This window comes from Mytilus californianus, unplaced genomic scaffold, assembly GCF_021869535.1.
Source record: "Mytilus californianus isolate M0D057914Y unplaced genomic scaffold, xbMytCali1.0.p SCAF_6, whole genome shotgun sequence".
In the NCBI taxonomy this organism is placed as follows: domain Eukaryota; kingdom Metazoa; phylum Mollusca; class Bivalvia; order Mytilida; family Mytilidae; genus Mytilus; species Mytilus californianus.
This window is the reverse complement of record NW_026262712.1, coordinates 64,461,068-64,488,553: the sequence shown is the minus strand read 5'-3', so window position 1 is coordinate 64,488,553 and position 27,486 is coordinate 64,461,068. Positions and strand designations below refer to the sequence as shown.

General features: G+C 30.4%; 1 protein-coding gene across 5 annotated transcripts in view; it reads left to right on the top strand.

Moving 5' to 3' along the window:
• Positions 1-27,486, top strand: part of LOC127706293 (uncharacterized) — a 64,047-nt gene that overhangs the window by 30,338 nt on the left and 6,223 nt on the right. For 3 of the 5 annotated variants that reach the window (XM_052210808.1, XM_052210813.1, XM_052210812.1), the window contains 4 exons: positions 3,393-3,520; positions 4,684-4,741; positions 20,445-20,540; positions 22,859-23,032. In XM_052210808.1, coding sequence (XP_052066768.1) covers positions 3,393-3,520; positions 4,684-4,741; positions 20,445-20,540; positions 22,859-23,032 — 456 coding nt within the window. Of the gene's footprint in view, positions 1-3,392; positions 3,521-4,683; positions 4,742-20,444; positions 20,541-22,858; positions 23,033-23,352; positions 23,374-27,486 lie in introns of all 5 variants that reach the window. The other 2 variants (XM_052210809.1, XM_052210810.1) reach the window with 2 other exon arrangements.

Here is a 27,486-nt window from a genome sequence, read left to right as displayed (position 1 = left end):
GGGAATAAGCTTTTTCAAGATCAAGAAATAGCATCTAAAGAAAAAGTTAGATTTTCAAACCAAAATTCCTGTATCTTACAGTACTGATAAATGGATTAAGTTTTAGGCAATCAACATTACCCTTTCAAACTGACTGCTGCAATAGCAGGCGAGATACAGGGTTCCACAGTATCCTTTACAATTTATCAAATTTTTCATTGAATACTGAATTTTTATTCTGACCTGGAGTTTATGAAAAAAACATAATTTCCTGATGGTTTTACTTTAGATTCATTTTATTGTGAAATTTGTTCTTTTATAAGGTTAAAAAATTACACAGTAAAGTCAATGAAAGAATCCTAGTTTAATCTTTTTGAAACAGGAGTTGCAGTAAAATAAAAACTGTAAATATTTTCAGAATTTTTTATCTTTTGGAAGACTTTATCGTGGGTAATTTAATTCAGTGGGCAGTGTTCAAATGTCAATTTTGTTGACATCAAATTCTCACAGTTTTGTCAGTCACAGCATGCTTGGATATATTAATTTTCACAGTTTTTTGTTTTCAATATTGTGTGGTGTTTTCTACAAATTATTTAAAGGTACTGATATTGTTGTTTGTGAAGGATAGACAAAATTAACTTTTACAGTATCAATTTCCAAGGTTTTTAGGATATTTGATATAATGGTTTCATGGTTTGGTCATTCTGATTAAGGTAATCAAAAATATGTATTCCTTTGTGTACTGATAGTTAAATATAATGCCTCTACCAAGATTATCTATGAAATGATTGATGATGAATTATTGAGTTCTGTAAATAGTTTACTAACAAAATAAAGGATTGTAATGCATTTCTCCTGAAAATATAAAATAAAAATTTAGACAGAAAAGAAGATGCATGGTTGATTGATTTTTGTTTTCTAAGCGTCCCAGAAAAGAAGACATTTTAAGTTTATTCACAGCAACTTGTACCTTCATCTCAGATTAAACCTTTAAATTAAAAATTAATGAACTGATGTTGTTAATCAAATTTTTAAAGATCAGAAGAATGAAAAAGTGTAGAAGATGAGTATACTGTTTCAAATATATTAATATAAATATTTTTTATAATATCCATTTTCTTTACATGCATTTTAAACATGACAATTACAAATATAAATTGAATAGCTGATGCTTTTGTCAACTTTTACCAAATCATGAACTGGTTTGATTGGCTAAGAGTTGTCTCCCATTAGTAACCAAATTGTTAGGAAAGGCTTGCATCTGTTAAAATATTTAGTTTCTGACTTATATAAAAGCATATAAATTAAATTTTTTAAGATTCTTCTGTATTTATGAATGGATTTGTATAGATTATCGGGTTTTCTACACATTGATATCGTAAAATACCAGCCGCAAGCCACAATGTTAACCTTTTTGGCTATATGTAAAAATCTGATAATCTGTTTATCGTTCTATTACTGGTCTTTTCCCTCTCGGTTAGATGGTTTTACATTTGATGAAAGCAAGATTGATAAGTCTCCTCAGACATTGTGACATCCTTGATAATGTCTGCTCATGTATCAAAGCCATGATATGAGAACTACGAAGCAACTGAGAAGGGTAATAAAGGCAAAGGGAAGCATGATAATACTTATTCTCTTTTGAATGTGTCAATGATGATTCTCAATGGTCACTTCAGACTTTTTTTCTGCCGTAATAGAGATATTTTTCAAAAATACAGAAAACACTCACATTTTTCATCTGTCAGAAATCTTTTTTGTAAAAATTGATTCTATTCTGAAGCCCAATAAAAGCTTTAGAATGTGTTTGATGCTGATACTATACCCCTGAAGTAGACCCATGACATCAGACTGTATGGCTGCCAAAGATAAGAACAATGTTTCTCAAAAGTTTTTTTCTATTTAGCACAAAGAGAGTTTATTAAATTCTCATAATTTTATTCAATAGTGATAATAAATTCAACAAAGTCTTATTCATATTTTTATTGAGATTGAATATGTTAAGTTGATATCAAGCAATATCCTATTCTCACTAGTTATGAAACCTATGATTTAGAATTTATTTTTTCTAAGGTATAGTTATACTAATTTTATTATTGCAAACCAAATGAAACTTTTCCACAGATTCATCTCCTATTGGTCAATCTATTTAAACTTTTGTAAGTTCTATTGTCCCATTGAATAAATACAATAGCTATTGTTCTCTGTGTAGTTTATTCACTGGGACCTTTAAATTTCTTCTAAGAGAAATCCATCACTCGTTGATTAATTTAACTGAGCCAAAAAACATCTTCTAAATAGATGAAAATACATGTTTTAACTAAAAAAATGCATGTGATTTTGTATTTATTCAATATCAATAATATATTTTCAATGTGTTTAATATAAACACTGATTTAATCATAAAAAGTTGATTTCTGACAAAATTTTTAGCATTATTCCTATTGAAATTTGCATTTTTTTTGTTTTTGTTTAGTTATAGAACACATTTAAGAAGGCCTTGATTTAAACATCATCATTTTCCAGTTTTTATTTGTCAAACACAAAAAAATAAATTTAGATAGGAACAATGTTGAAAATTTTGTCAGAAATCAACTTTAACAGATTTGAAAATTTATTGTTGATATCGAATAAATACAACATCACACACAGTTTTGAGTGTAAAACATGTATTTTCATCTTTTAGAAGATAGTTTTTTTTCTCAAGTAAATTAATCAATCAGTGATGGATTTCTCTTAGAAGAAATTCAAAGGTCCCAGTGAAAAAACTACACAGAGAACAATAGCTATTGTATTTATTGAATGGGACAATAGAACTGACAAAAGTTTGAATAGATTGACCAATAAGAGATGAATCTGTGGAAAAGTTTCATTTGGTTCGCAATAATACAATATATAGTTCTTTGCTTAATATATCACCACTTTTTTATTACGACATATACATACTTATTAAAACCTATCCCTGTAAGAAAGTTTCAAAGAGGAGTTTATGTTTTGTGTTTTTGCATTTTTATTCACTGCTGGTTAGAGATATTTAAGGTGAAAAAATATTTTAAAAACTAATTTCAAATGATCAGTCAACTAAACTGGTAGAAAAAAAAGATGACAAATCTATATTTGGTGTTTTTGATGTTAGGAATATTTGACAAATACAACAAAAGTTGATGTGAAGTTTAATTTCAGCGACTTTCATACACAAATCACTTCCGTCGTACTGAAGCAAAGCAATGACAATATTACATTTATGCAATAAGATGTTGCGACATTAACAATTTAACTCTCTTCATTGCTTCATAATTGCATTTGATGGCTTTTTGTATGGTTCTTGTTATATATTATATTGATGTTTTGCCGACTCAAAAACCATCACTAATGGTTTATAAATAACATCATAAATGAATTGTCTATTACAGTACTTTGACCCAAGAAAAGAGAACAGAAAAAGAAGAATATATACAAAGAGAGAGAGAGACAGGATGAGGAGAACAGGAAACCAGTCCTATGATAGTCATGATGAAGTTATGTCAGAAATGGATTTCAGGTGAATTATATGTTATTTAACTTTGAAAATAGGGATATTTATGGAAGAGGGTTTAAGGTGTAATGCTGGCAGGTAATTCTGGTTGTCCTATAAGTCTATTCATTTAATGTTACAGGAACAACACTTTAGTTATTTGAGGTAAAATGAACAAAATTTAAGTAATTTTAAAAGTTACTGAAACTATGTTATTTTCGCAATGATAAAAATATTGCAAAAATTTCTTAATTTACAGTGTTCTTTTCATTGGTAATTTGTATAAACAGTTTGTTCTTGGAGTAGAATATGAAATTAAATGTTTTAATTTAAATAACCTCTTTTTACAAATACAAATCAATGCGATAGTTGTCCTGTTGTATGAATGAAGTTGTATGCATTTCATTAAGATATTTGGTGCAAATGGACGTGAAAAGCATGAAGTTGCTGCATTGTTAAGTGACGTCATTGCCTGATATTGTATCACGTCCTGTCCGTGATGTAAGAAAACAAATTAACAGTAGGATCAATATGAATATGTAGAAATTACTGATAAAGTAGAACAATTTGTAACACACAAGAAATCTACAGTACAAATGTTAGGAAGTATATGTGTCATGGTAAAAGTTCTTTATCCTTTGTAATGAGAAACCAAGAGAAATTCTTGTTCTTGCATGTCAACAACCAATGAAATATTTGCTTTGGATTACATGGTACTAAAACAAAATTGCTATTTATGGTATATTTACTTTAATTAGCTGTGATTTGCAGATAGAAAAATATATTGATAAGCTGTTAAAAAATCTCTCTGAAACAGATATTGGACAGGCAGCCAAATATCACAACTTTATCAAGAAAATATAGAAAACTGATTAATGTTTGAAATGTTTGTACAAAACATGGTTTAAGGTTTGTTTTTATGCCCCTACCATGGCAGAGGGGGCATTAAGTGTTACCCTTGTCTGTCCATACATCCATCAGTACATCTGTCAGTACATCCCAAAATTAGTTTCTGTTCTCTCACTTTATTTTGCCTCAAGATTGGAGATTTTTGGATAGAATAACAGATTTTGATGCAAATGAAGAATATAAATAGTATGTAAAGCTCATATTTGTATTTCTGCTGGTCAGGTTACATATGCTGGTCAGATCGGGTAATAACACTAGAAATATTTTGTTGTATATTGTAGACATCTGAGAGGGTACCATTCAGGAAGAAGTGGTTGTTCAACACCAGGTGGCAGTGTGGTATGTACAATTATATGTGATTTTTTTTTATAAATGGTTCTCATTACTATCTACTATGCATTGTGGTGTCATTAATTATTTGATGGCTTGCACATGTTGGATAGCAAGTATTAAGAACATAAGTATTAGTTTGTATAACAACAATTATGGGAATATTAGAGAAAATATTAATTTTTGGACATCACTATAAGAGTACAAATCAGATGTATTTTTAGACATTCCATTGATATATTAATTATTTTGTGTTTTTTTGTAAGTTTACATGGAAATTGAAAGTAAATTTGCAATAAATACTTTTTATTTACCTTCTGATCGTTTAAGCGATCATTTGACCATTTTCATTTTTGGTACCGATTCCTATATAGTAATGAACCATCAAATGCTGATCTTTAATTGTTTCTGTTTGATTTGTTCACAAATTTTAGGCTTAAAAGTAGTTATTTTCAAAAATATAATAAAAATGGTTTGGTCACAGAGCTCTTTTTTTCACGCTGCAGATGCAAAAATTGTCAGAATTTGTATAGATTATACATGAAAATGTCACTTTTGTGTGAAATGAATAAAAACTTAACAAAAGAATTTTGAAATGAAATATGAGACGATAGCTATAATAAGGTGCTTTCAGAAAATACAAAGAAACTTGTGGGTGACCCTTTTGAAGATTGTATGTTGACAAATCTATAGATATCTTTTGATTGTTATGTATGGGATGCTTTTTCAATGATGTATACGACATTCTTCTTTTGTTCACATCAATTACAAAACTCTCTGATTTAAATTCTCAACGAAACGAAACCATACATTTTTTATGTAAATCATTATTTGTTGATTTGCTTTAAAGGGTCGGCGTACTTTTAAAACTATTGCATTAGTAAAAAATGTGTTTAGACAGCACAAAGAGAACTGAATCTGTTTTTGAAAATAAAAATGATTGGATTAGCATTGTCACAAACAGATCCACTCCTTCTTGTTGTCTTACAAATTTTGCTGATGTAATAGTTTTCAAAGTACTTTTACTCTTAAAAACATAACAGGTTCTAAATTCTTAATACTAACTTAACAAATATATGGTTTTGTTGATTTTAGAAAAAAAAACTATAATTGAATTTTTCATTTGAACTAATGTCACATTATCTTAGATTATTTTTTTGTGGGAACAATCCCTAAGTATTTGATATCAAGATGAGTTATTATTTAAATTAACTTTGGAATTCTGTTTCACGGCTTTCAGTGGTTTCCTTATGTCATTATCTTCAGCAAAAGAAAACTTTTGTGATGTAACTGTTAAATGGTTTGTAGTTTTATAGGGAATCTGTTTTTCCAAATTTAAAAGCATTTGATGAAATTGGATGAATTTCATCACATAAGGCCAAAAGATGTCTCAATATGTAAAGTAATTGAAATTTGAGATAGCACTTTTAGAAGAAAGCACTTTTAGAAAAATTTGTTTTTTGATGAAGTGTCGTTTTAGGATTACAAAATAATACCAAAGTACCTCTCAGTTATAGCTACACATGCTACAGAAGAAATGTTTTTCACTTGTTCACATCTTTGGTTAGAGTGAATACTATCAATTTAAAAACTGCCTCAAAAGATTGATAAAGGGGCCTTATATAATTGTTACTTTCACTAAAGCATTTGATTTATTGATTCATATATTTACACTATCTCACTACATCTTTTTCAAATATCCTGAATTCATCTGGAAATATAAAATTGAAAGAAAATAAAATCTAAGACTTCATCAATGTGAACTTTGAATTCATATCAATTACATGAAATAACGAGTTTCTCTAAATAAAATAACTTTTTCTCATTTTCTCAAATTACATCATGGTAAATTAGTGTTTCTGCACCAAGTTTCACCAATAATTAGTTTTCTTCCATTACTGCCTTTTCTACCTGTTTAATTTATTTTCAGCCAAAATAGGATTATTGCTTTCATTTTTCAACTTTGACTTTACGTCATAAATCTTTTTACATGGGATTGGTGCCAGCAATGCAGCAGTTCCCTTCATCTTATCCTTAACTACATGTCATTCAGAACATGCATTTTCTTTTTTGCACCTTTAAGACCTAAAGTAGTTTAATAATTATTTTATTTTTATTTTTATGGAAATATGACTAGAAAGTGCACAGTTCCAAAATTTTTTTGTAAATCCTTCCTTTCATACAGATTAACCAGTTCAATAAAGGATTTCTGTTTAATTCATGAAACAGTGACCATGTTGAATGTGTGCTTAAAGTATATTATGGAGAGAGAAATATTGATATTTTTCAATGTGTTTACATTTTATTTGATTTAGAATAACTATACTAGATATATAAATGTTGCCAGAACAAAGAATTAGGAAAGCATGCAGTGTCTGTCTAGTTTGTTCATCACGAGTCTGTCTAGATCCAGTAACAAATTGTTCTGAGATCAAGTTAGATTGCTTTGTAATAGAACTACATTAAATAATTTTTTCTTTGCATATTCAACGTAACCTTCACTTCTGTATTACAACTTAGGCCTCAATCTTTTTGCTTTTATGCCCCAGCCGTAGGCGACGGGGGCATTAAGTGTTACCCTTGACCGTCCGTCCTTCCATCTTTCAGTTCTTCTGTCTGCTCCATTTTCGTTTTACACACTTTAACTTAAGTTTGCCTCATGCAAATTTTATGAAACTCATACACAATGCTAAGAACCATAACTGGCAGACAGAGTTTGAATTTGGGCTGTCAGTCACTTACTGTTCTAGAGTTACATGTATGTCCCTTTATAACTTTGAAAATTGCAAATCTTTTTGTTTCTGCACTTTAACTTAATTTTGCCTCATGCAAATTTTATGAAACTCATACACAATGCTAAGAACCAAACCTGCCAAACAGAGTTCAAATTAGGGCAGTGAGTCACTTACCGCTCTAGAGTTATGCCCTTTTTAACTTGGAAAATTGCAAAGCTTGAGTGGGGGCATTCCTGTCCTCAGACACATTCTTCTTTTATATTCAGGGAGCATCTGTTGGTCTGAACATTTTACTTGTCCTAATTTCCAACTAAGACAAAGTTCACTGCAAAATAAAAAAAATATGATTTAAGTGTTTATCTAACAAGTATTGAAACATTACTTTGTAGTGTTTTAGTTAATGTGAGCTTATTTACTATATAATGCAATTTATCAATTAGGTATTCATTGCATATTCTGAAGAAGAAATATCCATTAGCAAACAAATAAAACAAAGATATATAAAAAACAGTAAATTGTGTTTATAAGAGACAATATAGGGAAAAAATTACCCATATTGAGACAGAATGATCTTGGAATTGTAATTAAACTGATAGAAAGAATCTGACTTTTGCAATAACCTGTCAGTAGCATATTTTATTACACCATTTACTTCACAGGAGAAAACCATCTTTATTTACCACTTAGCTATAATAATGTCTAGAAATAATATTTTCTAATAAAGCTTGTTATGGTATAGTATGTTATATTGATACTACATCAACAGTGGTTAGATTTGTTTCAGATCCTGAAGCACATTCACAAGCACAACCTTCTTTTGAAAAAATTAGAATTTTTGAAAATTGAAGAAAGTATTGATATTTGATTGTATATAATATAAAAGTAAGAAAAATTTACCCCCTTCATTCAGGTTATATATGGATGAGGTTAATTAGTGTAAATTCAGAAATTTGTACACACATTTATTATTGCGATTTTTAAAGAAAGGACCAGTATGAGATTGGTTAATTGACTTACACATTTTGCCTTATATATATGGAATAAATGAAACTTTGGTTTTATATTTCCTATAGTTCCTGATGAGTATTCAAGGCACTTGGAGCCTCTAGTTTCCTTAACACTATCAGTTGTTCTTTTACTGGAAACAATAAGTTTTATAAAAAGAATAATGAGCTTATCTTTGAATGAGAAAAGATTCTACAAATTGTAACAAAAATGGGAATGCAAGAGGCAAGTTCTATATAGTCTACAAATCTTACATAAAGCTATTACATAATCATGACCTTAACCTCTGACATTGGTTTAAAATATATTGAACTTTATCTTTGGTCATGTAGAACCATCCCAAAACAACAAACACTGTTCTTTCCATATTAATAACAAATGACCTTAACCTTGATCCTAATGTTATCCCTTTTCACTTCATAAGACATCACTATTGTCTCAAGTGACCTTAACCTTAATCCTAATGTTGTCTCTTTTCTTTTCCTAAAACAGCAGTATTGTCTCAAGTGACCTTAACCTCGGATCCTAATGTTGTCCCTTTTCTCTTCATAGGAGATCATTTTTGTCTCAAGTGACCCTAACCACGATCCTAATGTTGTCCCTTTTCTCTTCATAGGACATCACTATTGTCTCAAGTGACCTTAACCTCGATCCTAATGTTGTTCCTTTTCTTTTCATAGGACATCACTATTGTCTCAAATGACCTTAACCTCGATCCTAATGTTGTTCCTTTTCTTTTCATAGGACATCACTTTTGTCTCATGTTTGGTAATTATCACATGTATGTGGTAACTTTTATTGCGAAGATCTACTCTTAATGGTATATTCAACAAGATGCTCCCTTCCAATTGTTTATTCCAGTGCTACTGACAGTTTTCAGTGAAAAAATAAAAAGCATCGTACACACTACATTACAATTTATGAATAGAGTTATTGAAATGAATATTATGGTGAAATGTTGATAACTTTTTCATAATTGGGTTAATTGAGAAAAGGATTTAGATTTTTTGACAAATCTTTTAATGAAAATTTCATTTGTGAATCTTTCCAATGAACCCCAACATTTCTATAAACTTTGTGTACTTGTTGCTTGTTGTTAAACATGTCCCAGAACTCTGTAATCCCTACATACTAAATTATTTGAATTAATGATTTTTTTCTTGGAAGTTCTATCACATATTAAAGTCTTTATCCGAATCAGTGATTAAGTAAATGGGTAAAGTCACGTTTCCAATCCTTTCTCTTAATGTAAACAGAGATTTATGTAGAAATACGGACAACATGGTTTATTGAAATTAAATGGATTGTACTTTACCATGCAGAAGATTTCCGTTTTACGTAACTTTCTAAATTAACGGAACTTTCTAAATTAACATCTAAAGATATTTGTAATTGATTAAAGAACTACAGGTTTTCCAAACTTGAATTCAAGCGGAAGACTTACTAAAGTCATGACAAGAGAATTATATTGATATGAAAATGTGTTCATGTGATACAAACGGGTCATATCAGTGAAATTTTAACATATATTTTCTCTGCAAAATAAGTTTGGGTTGGAGGTAATTGGTATGGTTGACAGGCTAGTGATCCCTGTAGAGATGAATTACTTAGACCACTTAACCACCGAGGCCCTTTATTGGTTTGTTCTGTGGTAATCATTTTGTTTGTCTTTTCTAATTGTGTAACTTTTGAGTAGCATGAATGACTACTGATACTTTGGATATTTGTTACTCACCATGAGAAGATGTATTGAAAATAAAGTTGATATGGTCAAAGCTAGCTGCAATCTGAGGGTCAACTTATTTGTTCAGTTTTACATGACTTTATCAAAATATAAATCATGACTGGGTCTGAAGTTTGTAAAATTTCTTGAAAGATATTGAATTGATTGTTATTGCTCAGATATTTTGATTTTTGATTCTAATGAAATATAAGAAAAGTAGCTGAATATGATAGTGACAGCAACTGATTTGATATTTTCCACGTGACATGGATGATTTAGGAGTTCTAGCATAAGTACCTTATATATTTATATGTATCAAATTTTGCTTGTGAACCCATGCAGCTTCAAAGATATTTTTTCAGATACCTCTGAAAAAATTATATATGTTTACAACTTTAGGTCCTTGGTCTTTGGTTGATTATTGTCTTGTTGGCAGTCATGCTGTTTGGTGTGAGCCAAGGATCTGTGTTGAAGGCCATACTTTGACCTATAATTGTTTACTTTTTACACATTGTGACTTGGATGGAGAGTTGTCTCATTGGCACTCATACCACATCTTCTTATATCTATATACAACATCTCCTAATTTTTATCTTGAAAGCCTTTTTTCCTTTCTTGACGTAGGGAACACATTTGCATGCTTCCAGTTACAGAAATAAATATAAAAAGCAGGGATATTTATGAATCGTGTAGCTCCTAAGCTTATATATGTATTGTGTGTGAGTTATTATATGTCATTGTTTATTTGACCTAAAAAAGAAACACTTGATTGACATAGATTGAGACTTGACTGTGACTAAAGGAAATTGTTGAATTTGGATTTGACTGCTTAGTAGTAAAATTTTGCAACATGTGATATATATGCCAACAAAGACAAACAACAACTAGGGATTCTTATATATTTTCATGGATACCAATTTTTGGGGGATTTGTTCAAAGTTGTGTGTTTTATGGATATTTGATTTCATGGATTTGATAAAGCTGCATACATCCTATAGATAAAACTTTTTATTTCATTCAACATATAAAGCTATGGTATACCCATATGGGGTGACACGCTTTTGGGATGTTGGGTATAGGGGCAAAAATAAGTTGGGATGTGGTATATAAGGGTTAACAAAAATTGGGGATGTTGGATATAGGGGGTTAATAAAAGTGGGATCTTGGTAAAAGAAAGAAAAAAACTTTGAATATAAAAAAAGAAGATGTGGTATGATTGCCAATGAGACAACTCTCCACAAGAGACCAAATGACACAGAAATTAACAACTATAGGTCACCGTACGGCCTTCAACAATGAGCAAAGCCCATACCGCACAGTCAGCTATAAAAGGCCCCGGAACGACAATGTAAAACAATTCAAATGAGAAAACTAACGGCCTTGAAGTCAAGTTTGAAAAAAATTATAAAATGAGTGATTTGGGGAAATGAGTGCCCCTGTACCAACTCACTCAAGGAAATCCACACACATTGGTAACCCACAAATAATAACGAATCCACAGTATACTTTAAGTAATCAACTTGTTACTATAGTAACACAGTCTCAGAAAAAATGTCCTATATACCTTAATATAACACATTAAGGTATATAGGAAATTTTTTTCTAAGACAAGTGCCTGTGTATAGTAATCATAAATGAGTTTAATTATGGTGATAGCAGATTTTGGAATTTTGTAGCAAACTACTTTCAATAAAAACATTGTTTCCTCTAGGGGTTGTCAGAATATAGAATATGAGCAATCCATCACTTGACACTAACCACATAGCTGTTAATCTATAACCAGACAATAGCTTGACTTATGTAATTGTAGCAAAAAGTTATGTTGCAGAAATAACCAATAACCAAAATTATTAATTTGTTATAAACTCGTCTCAAACATTCAGACATTGTTGTATATGAACTCCGCAGGGGGAATTATTCTGTCAGAGTTTTCTATCAGATATGAATAGGACAGTGACAAAAACACCTTATATGTATCACAGTTCTGGCTTTTGGCAGTTTTACATTGATTTCTATATAAAAAAAGTTCCGGTACAGGATAATAAAATACTTTCCATATAAATTGACGATGGATAAATCTAACGATAAATTCGTTGATTGCTTTCAGCGGGTGTTAGTACATAAAACTTTTCAAGTCCCTAATCAATGTAATTTTATTGAACAAAAATCCTGTAGGAATTATCTGACAGACGAAAAGTGATATTTGTATGGATGTATTTTTTACTATCAAATCTTCTATGATGCACTTAGTCAAACTAATCTTCTCCTAGAATTTCTTACCAAAGTTATTTCTTTTCAAATAAATCAGCACATACCAATTACAAGATATGATTCTCCGCCTCCAATACTGAATGAAAAATCAATGGTATATATGATCCCACTTTTGACAAATTCTGTGTCGGATAACTAATTAATCATTCCACTTGGCTGCAGTATACCATTTCAAGAAAATGGAAAATATTAAATTCTCACCAGAATTTTTCCTCTGATGGTTTGATATATTTAATGTGCTTTTTATGCAAATTGTAATTTCCAAGCAGTGTAGCTACTGACTCTGGATAAAACATTGAATACTTATCCACAGCAGAACTAGTAAGTATTGGTTTAAAAATAAGAAAATATTTTATTTTTAGATTTACATATATTTAAATATCTATATGACATGAACAAACTTTTAAGTTTTAATAAGATTTCATTTTCTAAATGTTAAATAATAATTGACTTTTATTTATTAAAAAGAATAAGTTACATTTAGAAAAGGGAAATAACTGGTATTGGATTTGGTTTTCATTCATCTAGTTTGTTTTTAAATCATAAATGAAGGATATATTTTATGTTTTTTTAAAAGAAATATTTATACATTTACCTCTTTGCTCTTTTGTGCATTTGTTTATAAAATTGAAATTGTTTTCTTCCTCAAAGTGTTTGCACAACAATATTGAAACAGTTATTTGTAAAAGTTTGCCAGAAAATTACATTAAAATTCTTTCAGTAAACCAAAAAAAAAATCATTATTTGTTTTTTTATTTCTTGATTTTTTGCAGTTTGAACTGTTTATTTTGTCAACTTTAACATGAATTATTTTAAGTAATTTTTTCCATGTATGAAAAAAACATTCACATTTGTTTGATTGAGTCAATATAAGAATCAGGAGATGTGGTATGATTGCCAATGAGACAACTATCCACCAACCTTCAAATGAAGTGGATGTAATCAATTATAGGCAATGGTATGGTCAGTACATATATTTGTGAAATATCATGGACAAATATTTATTTGGCAATGTTTGCAAAAACCACAGTCTAAAAAATTCTTGTATTATGGTATATTATATATATATATTTACCTGGATAAAATTATTTATATTAAATTATTAATTTTAGACTAATATACTTTTGTCATTGATAATAGAATTTTTGATAATAAAATTAATATCTTTCCTCTTTTAAAATTAATTGAACTTTATTATGTTTCTAGTCAATGATCACTTAAACTGTTTCAGAAATTAAAAAATTTTCTTTAAAGTAATTTCACCGATGACTGTTTGAAACAATTGTTTAATTATTCATTAAGACCTCCTGTTGTTTTGTTTCACATTCATTTGAAGCTACTGTACATAGATATAAGTTTTTCGTCACCCACAAATTTTTGCTATAAATATATTTTATAACTTTTTTTTCTTTTTCTCCTGAAATGGCATTTTAAATATTTAATAAATAATCCAAAGTAACAACTACTTTTGTTCATTCACTGTAATAGTATCTGTTTGATAACTTAACTTAGCTTAGGAGTTATGTCCCTTTATAAAGTGAAACTTCTATTTAGGAGTTATGTCCCTTTATAAAGTGAAACTTCTATTTAGTAGTTATGTCCCTTTATTAAGTGAAACTTACTTTCCAAATTATGAATTTTAAATTAGTTGGGTTTAAGTTTAAACTAGATCTTAGATTTTTTCATGGAGATATCTTCTCGCTACTCCATAAGGCATTTTGTTTCCAGTAGTTGTAAATACATGTTTGGCATTCCATCAACAGAATTAAAGACCTTGAACTTGACTGCCTGCAGATATGAAGCTAAATTTCAGTACTTAAAAAAAAAGGGGGGGGGGGGGGGACTAAAGTTTGCATTGAAATTAAGTTTTCCTACTTTGAATTAATTGTTATCCTTTCATTAGACAATTTCATGAAAAAATAAAGTTTCATAAAGAATTATAGAAGCTCAGTTGACCTTGTGTTGTCTATGCTTTACATAAGATCTTGTATTTAAAAAAATTTCCAAAACAGTAGATATAGCAAATATCAATAATTACTGTAAAACATTAATGCCTAAGTAAACTAGTTTCTTTCCAATCGATTTTGTTAACAACTCCATCCAAATTGAACTTTCTTAATCAATTTACGGAAATTGAGTGAAAACAAAACAGTTTTGTTTTGTTAAGTTTTCTTCTTTGCTAATTTATTTATTGCTTTTATGTAGTTTAGTTGTTCCCATTTCTACTCCAAATTAGTTTCTTTTCAATTGTATTTATAATTGCAAAAAAAGGTTAGAATACCTGGGGATTAGCTTGATTTACAGTATTTTTAGGGCTAGATTCTCTGATGCATTATAGCAGTTATCTTCTGACCTGATATGAAATTGAATCTTTTTAATATCATGCACATACACACACACAAGTTTATATTTTCAATTTTATCCATATTGCATTTGGACTTCTTTTCTCAACAATAAGCTTCTCTTTTTAAGAGACCCTTTGATAATATTGATTGTAATAAGTATTTTTCTGTAATTGCACTAATTATGAAATAAGATGTTAGTTCAGGAAATCTATTACAAAATATTTCTAACAGAAGTATAAATCTGTCAAAATATAGTACATGTACATACATTTCGAAATGACCATGTTAACAGATATAAATAAGTACAAGCTGAATCATATCTTATTAATACCAAATGTGTAAAGTATATATTACCATTTCAGCTTCTCTGGTATTCTGAAATCTTTTTCCTCAGATACTACATTTGTATTACAATTTTTATATAAGACTATGATTTTTACAGTTTGTTCTTATGTTGTGCTGTTACACCACTGTCTCCCAAGTCAGGAGCCTGTAAATACAATGGTTGTCGTTGTTCATTTCTTACCGGTATATTTGTTTTTTTCGTAAATTGTATTGTTGTAAAACAAGGCTGCTTTCTGATTTGATCTAGTTGTTTCACATTTTTCATGTGAGGCAATTAATAGCTGACTATACTATATGGATTTTTCTAATTCTTGAAGGCCGTATGGTAACCCCTTATTGCTTATATCTTCGTCATTTGAACTCTGGTAGATAGTTGACTCATTGGCAATCATACCACATCCCCTTATTATTATATAGTTCTTATCCAAAGAACCAAATTTTATGTTTGTTTGTTCATGAAATTTGTCTTTCCAACAGTTTACAGATTTCCAGTCTTTTGTTTGTTAATTGACTACTGAAAATATAGAAAATGTAATGTACGTTGTTAAAACAATTCCAGAAAATGTGTCGTCATAAAAATTTATGTTCTTTCTGGTAACTGCATTAGCTGTTAGTTTTAATTGTATACAATACAATTTCACCATGCTTTAAAATTTGATACATTGGTGTCCCCTTGAAAGAGAATTCTAGTAGACAATTAGTAAAAATTAAGATTAAAAGTTATGAAATTCAGAGAAATAAGATATTTGTCATAATGGCAAAGTGCTAGTATTTACAACTAAAAGTACATGCATGGTTAGCTTATAAAGAATTCCTTAATAAAATGTTAACATTTTTGGGATATTGCCAAAAAGAAAGTGGTCTTGAGTTTTTCAAGTTTCAACCTAAAGTTTACATTTAACTATTTGACACATTTCAAACTAGAATCTATGACGAACATGATGATTGCAACTTTCCAATATAGTCGAGTACCTTTTCTCAGCAGTAATATACTCTTTGCCCTATCGTATGGCATTTACGTATTTCATTTGATATCTTATGCTTGTGCATGTTCACAATTTACAGATTTCATTAGCAGAGGTGTGCTCCTTACACTGAAACTGCTCCAACAGAGTTATTGACTGAAATGGACACTACATAAGCTTGAATGTCACTTTTATGAATTGGTTGACCGATACAATATGTTTGTTTCTCAACTCACTAGCGAGATGTTTTTCACAGTCTTATAGATCATGAGATATCAGAAAAGTTATCTTATCTGTAATTTTACAGATTGTGTCCAGCTATTCCTGATTGTGACATTTTGACTGAGAGTAAATTTACATGGCAGGTGATGGATGGATGTTTGTTACCTTGATTTGTCTTCTTAATCTATTTATGAGATTTTGAATTATGGTAAACTACTGTTACATTTCTTTGTCTATTGATTCTTTTGCAGGGGTGGATCCAGTATTTTTGAAAGGGGGAGTAATTCCATAAAACGGATTATAAACTTATTTACTTTTTTGGACGATTTTATGATAAAAAATCATTCAAATCATGATATAATTATTTTTGGGGGCGATCAAGGTGGGTGTATACCCTCTACGCCCCTACTGGATCTGCCACGATTTAGTTCCTCTTTGCTCCTTTAGAACTTTATGCATCTTAGTGTTATAAAAGTTTGTCCTCACTCTGGTGATGGCTGAACAAGACAAATGCTTTAGATGTAACAATTTCCATATCATTTTCAACATAAGTTATAATAGCTTAACAATGTATATTACATTTGTCCATGAACGTATTTGGTCAGATGAAGTTGTGATATTGATTACCACTTAAGACCACTGTCAATTACAATCTTATATGAATAAAAATGTATCAATGGAAAATGGCCAAAATAAATTGGTTTAGAACTTTTGTAATCTTCCAATTTCTTCATGAGATTTTGATAATAGAATTAGACTTGGAAATGAAGTTAGTCAGTTGCGAGTAGGCTGGTGTTTTGCTTATTCTTCATTCAGTGACCAAAGAGTAGATTCTGTCTTTTTATTTTGAAGTAATTAAGTGACTCATAGCTGAATTTGATGCTGTTTGATATACATGGCATTAATAAGTTACAAGATCTTTTTTCTAGAAAACTATGATGTCAATAATTGGTTTTTATTAATGGAGTTCTTATTTTGCTTGGAATAAAACCTTTATCACTATGATTGTAACTATATATAAGTGTATAAGATTATGACAGGTTCAAGTTTTGTTGTAATGGAAAAGCATAAAATATGTATAAATGGATACCAAAGCAAGCTTTTATAATGTCTAGAGGCTCCAGTATCGATGGCTCATCAAAACTGCTAGAGAACGGTATCTAATCCTCAAACGTTGAACACGACGTCGCGAATATTGTTAACATATGCGGACGGCGCAATTTTAAACTGTTCGGAAAATTTTTTAATTTTATTTTTACCGCTGAAAAAGAACAAATTGATACTCTGAAGGTTGCTGTTTTTGAAGATTTATTTTTTAGGGTGAAATTCAAAGGGAAATCCTTAAATAACCTATTTGAAAATGACGTTTCAAAAGAAAGTCATTGAAATCCAACAACAAAATGGCGTCATATGGCATACCTATTTATAATAAATTATTGATAAAAAAAGGAGATGTGGTATAATTGCCAATGTAGTAAATGAGGACAGCTATCCACCAGAATTCAAAGGAAGTAGATGTAAGCAACTATAGGCATCCGTATGGAATTCAACAATGTGAAAAACCCATACTGTATAGTCTGCTATAAAAGACCCTGTCATGAGAAATGTAAAATAATTTAAATGAGATAACGCCTGATTTATGTATAATACAATAAACGAAAAACAAATAAGATTTACATTAACAAATGACATCCATTAAATTACAGGCTCCTGACTTTGGACAGGCACATGCAGAATATGGTGGAGTTAAACATGTTAACTGGTTACATTAAACCCTCCCCTTAAAAGTTTTCTTGTAATGGTAAAGCATAAAGACTGCATCAATGGATACCAAAACAAGCCTTTAAATTGTACAGTTACTTTCAAATTGGTTATATCATATAGTTCTCAATGAAGTGACAGGTGTTTTACAATTATATGAATGTGAAGTGGATGTTGGATAAACATTTATGATCACTCACGATTTATGTTTGCACATTACATAATACTGGATTAGCTTCCATTTTGGTATGCTCTATAGAATAAGTTTTGAAACACAAATAGAAGAAGACATTAATGAAAAAGTATGATGACTGATACATTTGATAAATTGAATATCAATTTCCAAAATAAATTACAATAGAAAAAAAGGAGACAACATATATGGCTTCATCACAAAGTGAAGAGATATCTAGCAACAAGGGAAATTATTACATTTGTCTTAGTTACATACTTGTAGATGCGGCTTTTGTATAAAGAAACCATTAGCTGTCAAATTCATGCTCACCGATTTGACTCAAATTCTCATATTTGATTTATAACATACTAAAACGTATATCCAAATTATAAAAAGTCTACAATAAACAATTTACAATGCATGGGCTAGATAATATGTATCAGCATTTGGTGTGTATTTTAGTCTAGACGCCATCTAATTAACCATCAAGGTGACCTCCGAAGACTGCAAACAGTCATATAACACGATATAAACATAAACATATCTAGATATAAAGAGATAGTGAACTCGTGCAATTGGATTTTTCTAGGTCTGTTTGATTTCATATTATAGGTTAACAATACTGTAAATTCAGAAATTATTGCGTGCATTTATTATTGTGATTGTTGAAGAATAGACAAAAATGTGAGTTTAATTATTGCGATTTCAGGAAAATCTGCATACAGATATATGTATCAGATATCAGAATGCGAGTTCTTATTATTGTGATACTCACCCAGTGGCATTATTTGCATTAACAAAAACCTCGCAATAATTTCTGAATTTACAGTATATGTTAATCATCCTATTTACCTGTACAAGAATGAGTTTTTGTGGATGGAATCAGTCAATCAAATGGTTTACCCTTGTTTCACATTCTTTTCCTTTTAATAACTGAACATGCCTATTTCATGCGTAACCCATCTCTAGCTAAGGATTAAATTGAAGGTCACATGAATACGGATTCAGGGAGCTCGAATTATTCCTTTGCAAGTAAATAAGTCATCAGTGATTTTTCTTAGCTTATTTTGACAAAATTAAACCAAACTGACTTCTAAAAGTGAATTATTATTTCACACTTTCACTTTCATTAATGATAGAACAAAAAAAATCATATTTCAATTATTTTTTTTATATCTGGTAGCTAATATGCCCCTTTAAACGTATTTATCCCCGGCTTAGTATATTTCTAGGATTCTGATTGGTTAACGCACGTCGTTACAAAACCCATAGCCCCTGGGTGTTGCTAACCCATATCCCCGGACGTTGCTACCCATTACATCGGGGAATTTCACGCGCGTTTTCCTTAGTTCCATGGTTGTTCCTTATGAAATATCGAATTCTGTAGATTTTCCATGATGTCTGTATACTTAAATATTTAATTCACTAACGATTTTATCTTATTATATCGATTATTTGCACTCACTTAAGTAAATGCATCACTATTCAGCCACATTTTCAATGGATGGTACTACTGACCTAGCTATGCAAATGACCCACGTTGACGTCACACCGTTTATGATGTAACTCTCACAACATTGCGCACCAAATTCGACCCATTTCAGTTTCTCTGTCTCTAGTTTAAAAACATCTTATATTTGTCTACCTGTAGGGTTCTACCAAAGGTAGTACCCTACACCCCGTTAAAAATATGTCAAATTCCCAAATTTCAATAGAAGATATTTAAAAAATGAAAAAAAACGTTGCTTTCACGTTTAACTTTGTGGTTGAATTTCTCTAAAAATCGCCAGATTTAGACTAAGACCGGGGATAAATTCGTTATCTACGTTCATATCCGTAGATATGAACGTAGATAACTTATAGTCTGTGCTGTATGAAAGTGTAATAATGATTCTTAAAATTTTGATATGAAGATTTGAAAATATTTGTTGTATTGGACAAGATTTGACGAATTGAATGGAATATGTTTTGAATTTTGAATCCTTCTACACCTCCCCGCCCCCCCCCCCCCCCCCCGCCCTCAAAATAAACAAATAAGAAATGAAAGAAAGAATATAAATAAATGCACCCCTTCAATAGATAATTGGTATTTTGTCTTTGCTTTTGATACTTAAAGAATTATTAATGAATATATATAAAATAGGACTTGGGGTTTTTTTTTCCAGGATGAAATGAAGTTAGGACGTAACATGAGGGCAGCTCCAAGAAGGATCGATTCTAAAGATGGAGTCAGAATGTCACAACGTAATACTACCAATAAGGTTTGTATCATCACAGGTTGATGGAATTATTGTTTAACCTATAAATCTGTGCAATTACTTTAATCACTATCTTCACTTATATGAATAAAAAGAGTTTTTGGGTAAACACCAGCACTCCTGCAACAAAAAGCGTTCAAGAGTGAATATTTGCATGTCACAGTATGATCTGAAAACATGGTTGCTGCTTACAAGACCATTTTTATGCCCCCGCTGTAGCGGAGGGGGCATTAAGTATTACCCTTTGTCCGTATGTCCGTCCTGAACTTCCCAAAATTTGGTTTCTGTTCTATAACTTTAGTTTGCCTCAACCAAATGTTATAAAACTTATACACAATGCGTATTACCACAAAACACAGATCAAGTTCGAAATTGGGTTGCGTCACTTTAACCGTTCCTGAGTTATGCCCTTTATAAATGGAAAAATTGCTAAATCTGTCGTTTCCGTTCTCCAACTTTTAGTTTGCCTCAACCAAATGTTATGAAACTTATACACAATGCTTATAATCACAAAACAGTCTTAACGACGTGAATCCTGCATCTGTATGTGGAAGTTGACTCATGCATATTTACAAGCTGGGGCATCTGTGGCCCATAGACACATTCTCCATTTATTTTTTTTATTTGAACTTTTTTGTGATCTTTGATGCAAACATTGAATTTTTAAAACTATTTTTCATAAATCATAACTCTGATTCAAACAAAAGATAGTTTGGATTTTCAAATGTTACTTGAAATTGTTTTTTTAACTCAATTAATTAGCAATAATTTAGAAAAATAACATGTATCAAGATGTAAGACCTATATTAAAATGAGAACATTTTATCATTTTCTTAGAAATAATTGTAATGGACCCCTGCCAATGTGTCAGCCTTTATATCATGACAGTTCTGTGAAAAAACATTCATTATCAACAATCCATTACATTTTACATAAAATTCAACTATGAGGGTCTGGATGGGGGTCCTTCATTTCTGTATTCTTTAATTTTTAGGCTATATTTCTCTATTCTTAATATTATAGCACCTGATTATTCTCTATTCTTTATTTTTTTGGTCCATTTTTCTCTATTCTTTTTTTTTTTGGTCCATTTTTCTCTATTCTTTATATTTTTTGCCCATTAGTCTCTATTCTGTAAACCCCCATCCACACCCTCAACTATTTCTTTATAAAAATCTAAAGTCATATTTCATTTACATATACATCAAAATCGTTTTAAAGAACAGTTTGAAGAATGAGTGTGCATTTATATGCATTGAATGATTGAAGGGAGAACAAAAAGTCAATTATAGATTTGTTTCAAGTTTTGTATTATGTAAGAACATTACGAGTGTTGAAAATGGTATTTCTGTCATTTTATCCTTTATTAGTTGCTGTAAATTATTTTTCTAAGTGACAATGTTTTAGCAGATGTAGATACACCATACATAGACAGCTGTAATTACCATTTATTGCACATCACATGTAAAAGTTTCCAATATCAACTTGTCTGCCAAAATTGACAGTCACATATTGCATGTTATAGAATTCTCAGACAGTTAATAGCTGAAACAGAAGCAATTTCAAGATATTTTCACTGTCAAGATAAAGCTAAAATTAGTCCTTTTTACTGATAAAACAATTGATTATTGTATTTCAAAGTAAAATTGTGTAAACAAAATATATCTGATGAATTCTTCAGAGAAAACAAATAAGAAATAAATGGACAATGCCAAGTTTTACTCTTAAGTAACGTTGAAAACAGTTAAAAAATACCCGAAGGGAATGGTAAATTACTGGGAAATGGAGCATTTGGTATTTCATAATAAAACACTTTTCAAAGTAATTGCCTAAAAGTTATGATGCTGTGGATTCAGTATTATTCGTTGGATATTCACTGATTTCGTGGGTATAGGTTAACCACGAATTTAGATGTTCAACGAAGTATATATTGTATATAGGCTTCTATACAAACTTTTGCAAGTCCACAAAATCAAATATTCTCAAAAATATATTTTGTCCTCAATCCACGAAAATTGGTACCCACGAAAATAAATGAATCCACAGTAACACATGTAACTATATGAAGAATAGAATACTGTGGATTCATTTATTTTCATGGGCTGAGAAAAAAATTACATTTTTAGTGGAAATTTGATTTTGTGTTTTTGACAAAGTATGGATACATAATGCCTATAGAAAATTTGTACTTCGTTGAATATTTAAATTCCTTTTATACATATACCAACGAAATCAATGAACATTTTTAGCCCACAAATATTAGTGAATTCACAGAAGATATCATTGACAGCTGCATTTTATTTATTTTTAAACTAATTCAGCATGATGAATCAAGTGCACAGCCTTTATTAGAAGTAGATTATAATCGTCCTCAAGATGCAGTCACAGAATATTTCCACAATACTCATTTACCACAAAAGCCTAGTGACCCTGAACCAAAGTCAGAGGTCAGACCTTTGTTGGGGTCATCTATTTCTCCACAACACCCTACTCAGGTACCAGTATATGCATGTTATACAAGTGCATGTGCTGGAATTTCATGGGTTTTAAGTTTTATTGCATGGTAATATGGAAGTTATGATACTTAAGTTAGTTTTGCATGATGATGTTGATGCTGTTGGTTCAGAAAAGTATTTTGTAAGAATGGAGAGACATCATTTTGGTTATTTGATAGATATTAGTGAAGGTCTTAAGTAATTATATCTTATAATATAAATGCTGATAGAGTTTGATGATAATTTTTTCTTGGAATGGCATATTATATTTAAATTTGAGTCCCGTCTTTTATTATATGCTGCATGTTTGTTTATTTTAGATGTTTGCTACATCTCAGAAGGTAAAAAGTGCATTAGTATAAAGATTGTATTAAAATAGTTAAATTATATCCAATATTTATTTAGAATAGATATATATGTTTGATTTGAATAGAATATTTTTCTGCTAGTATGATTTTAACTCATGTGGTCCGTGAGATCAGTATTGCTGTTAACTAGGCATCAGTCCATTCATCAATAAACTTTTTAATTCTTTATGTCTTAAAACACTAGATCGTGTTTAGCCAAATTTAGCAATACTGATTATTCGGCTGTTTAGTTTCAAGGTTGAGTTATATTCTTGCAGATAAAGTCATCATAAACCAACATTGCTGCCAATATTATAAGTAGATCATGTTGGTATAACCAGCATCAAGTTTAACCCTGCAACATCTTTTATGTGCCTGTCCCCAAGTCAGGAGCCTGTAATTCAGTTGTTTTTGTTGTTGGTTGCTGTCGGTCATATTTGATTTTTGTACAATTGTTTTAGCTCAGATCAGGCTGTTGGTTTTCATTTGAATTTTTACACTTTTTGTCATGTCTGGGCCTTTTATAGCTTACCTTATGGCTACCTACATTTGGTTAAATCCAGGTCATTTGGTCTCTACTGGATAGTTGTCTGATTGGCATTCATACCACACCTCTTTATTTTTAAAATGATAGATTTTTATAGCTTTTTTAGCTCACCTGGCCCGAAGGGCCAAGTGAGCTTTTCTCATCACTTGCGTCCGTCGTTGTCGTCTGTCATCGTTAGCTTTTTACAAAAATCTTCTCCTCTGAAACCACTGGGCCAAATTTAACCAATTTAACCAAACTTGGCCACAATCATCATTAGGGTATCTAGTTTGAAAAATGTGTCCGATGACCCCGCCAACCAACCAAGATGGCCACCATGGCTAAAAATAGAACATAGGGGTAAAATGTAGATTTTGGCTTATATCTCTGAAACCAAAGCATTTAGAGTAAATCTGACATTGGGTAAAACTGATTATCAGGTCAAGATCTATCTGCCCTGAAATTTTCAGACAAATCTGACAACCTGTTGTTGGGTTGCTGCCCCTGAATTGGTTATTTTAAGGAAATTTTGCAGTTATTGGTTATTATCTTGAATATTATTATAGATAGAGATAAACTGGAAACAGCAATAATGTTCAGCAAAGTAAGATATACAACTAACGTCATGACCAAAATTGTCAGTCGACCCCTATAGGAGTTATTGCCCTTTATAGTCAATTTTTAACAATTTTTCGTAAATTTTTGTAATCTTCTACAAAAATCTTCTTCTCTGAAACTACTAAGACAAATTTAGCCATACTTGGCCATAATCATAAATAGGGTATCTAGTTTGAAAAATTTGTCCGATGACCCCGCCTTCCAACCATCATGGCCGACTTGGTTAAAAATAGAACATGGGGGGTAAAATGCAGTTATTGGTTTATATCTCTGAAACTAAAGCATTTAGAGCAAATCTGACAGTTGGCAAAAATGTTCATCAGATTTAGATTTATCTGCCCTGAAATTTTCAGACGATTCCGACAACCCGTTGTTGGGTTGCTGCCCCTGAGTTAGTAATTTTACAGAAATTTTGCAGTTTTTTGTTATTATCTTAGATATCATTATAATATCTAATATCTAATACTACTAATTATGATTTTAACCTTATTTTACATGATTTCCAAAGCATCAGTAAATACAGGTGAGCGACACAGGCTCTTGAGAGCCTCTAGTTTTATTTATATTTTGTATTTTGCATTTACACAATACATATTAATTTTGTTTTACCCCAAAAGTGACTGGGGTATAGAAATAAGGTCACCTTGGACTTTCAGTTGCCCTTCATGTAAATTTTAACCTGCATTGCCGAAGGCGGAAGCAGGTCCAGTAACTGCTGGACTGTCCATCCAAAAAAATCTTTTGTCAAAGTTTTCTTGGCTTGTGTGAAAGGGAATGATTTAAAATTTGATCTGCAACTTTATGAAGCTGAGTTGTAGAGAGTAAGCAATTTTTACATCTGCTATTTGTCCACTTCCTGTTTGCTGATAGTTTGAAATTTTAAAACACTCATTTTACAAGAAAAATTTTGTCAAAGTTTTTCTCAGCTCCTATAGAAAGGAATGATTTAATATTTGGTATGCAGCTTAATAATGTTGAGATGTAGGGAAAAGGCAATTTTTACATCTGCTGTGTATCCACTTCCTGTTTTCCAATAGTTTGAAATTTTACAAGGAAAATTTTTGTCCAAGTTTTCTTGGCTCCTATAGAAGGGAAAAATCCTAAAAATTTCATATTATTAAACCAAACAGATGAAAGACATAGCCTTAAGAGGAAGTTTTTAAAAGAGAAGGTACATTTAGGGGCAATTATTGGTCCTGTCAATTCACTGAAAATAAAACATTGTGTGATACCATTACTATTCCATTTTTTTAAGCATCAAAAATGGCTTTCAGAAAAGGGCAATATTATCCAATCCTTGATGACACAATTTGACTGTGACGTTATAAGCAAGATTAGAATCAAAATTAGGCTACTTTACGGTATGGGTTTTGATCATTGTTAAGGCCTGTAGGGTGACATCTAGTTGCTTACATCCCTGAAAACTAGACGAATAAATGTCTCATTGGCTATCATCTCCTTATTTTTATATTATAATTTTTTAAGAACTACAGTAGTTAGCTAGATTAATATAGAGCACAAGTGTCAGGTGCAATTTTTTTCCATTGAATACCATTCATAAATTTACAAAGTTCACAAACTGTTTAAAAGCAATTATCTGTAAAGACCAAAATTAGCTTGAAATGCATGGTTACAGATTTTTACAATTTAGACATAAATTTGAAAGACCTACTATATATTAAATAACATAACTTTGATTTTTTTTTATGCTTTGGTTACCATGGAAACTACATGCAAAATTATTTTTCAGGCAATTATTTTGCTTTCACTAACAAGTCAAATAGTTTGGATTTTGCATAATTTTGACATTTTACCGAATTTACTGTCACATAATGACTGTATTATGGTCACTATAACCCATGAAAAGGGTATATTTTAAAAGAAAACTGCAAATTTTAATTGAGGTTCATAGAGTCAACGTTTGGTTCTGAAATTTAGAGAAATTTGAAATACATTTGCTTTTAGGTCAATTTAGCCCTTAAAAAGCATACCTTCTCCATTTGATTGTCAAATTTTGATTTTTTTGTATTTGAGCTCCAAAATTCAAAATTTTGAAACTGTGTAAGAATTATTTTGGGAAACTTTTTTACAATTACCTGTTTGTTATTGAATTCGAAGAGACTTTTTAATGTTTATTTAGTGTTTTAGAAATACCTCTTGATCTACAGAAAAATGCATTAAAAATATTTCAGCTCGACATCTCTTTCCAAAGTTTGTAGACAATTCTTTTTAAACCAATATATAAAGATATGATACTCATTCCAATTTTTAATGACTTTTAATATTTGATATTATTAGTCACTATCTGAGAAGAAAAATGATTGCTTCAAAGCACATTTTTGATAGTTTTTTACTAGTTAGTTAACCCCTTCACTTTGTAACTTATATATGACGTTTCGTTGTCAAAATTGATGTGAAATGAATTGATCTTTTTCTTGATATTATCATTTTTGTGTAAATAAAACTTTCTGTATGAACTTGCTCAGTAAAACTACTTTGGTATCTAAAATTAGGTATTTTGTTCTGTGATGTGAATTCCAATTGTTCTATCAAAAAGTTCTGTACACTTATTTTAGACTCAACTTTTACCTCAAAAGCGTATTTCTTTGTCAGACCTTGTTAACATAATATATACTGAGCACTAATCGTTACACAACCCTTACATGTATTTTCTAATAAATTTCAAACTGACAGATCTTCTTTAGAAATCGATCAATCATTCTATGGTTTTGAAGAATGCATAGGGAATATTTCCAGCAATTTTCAGAACTTGTAGATTTTAGATTTTAATGTTTAAAAATGTCTACATTTTTTACAAAATATTTTATTTACAGTTTGGATGTCAAATTTCTACCATAATGAACCCCTAATTATCAAAATGTAATGCAGATGAACAATTTTCCTTTATATTTCATCCAGTGTGATTACATCTAGATGGAAAATTTGTGAGATTTGGTTTTGGA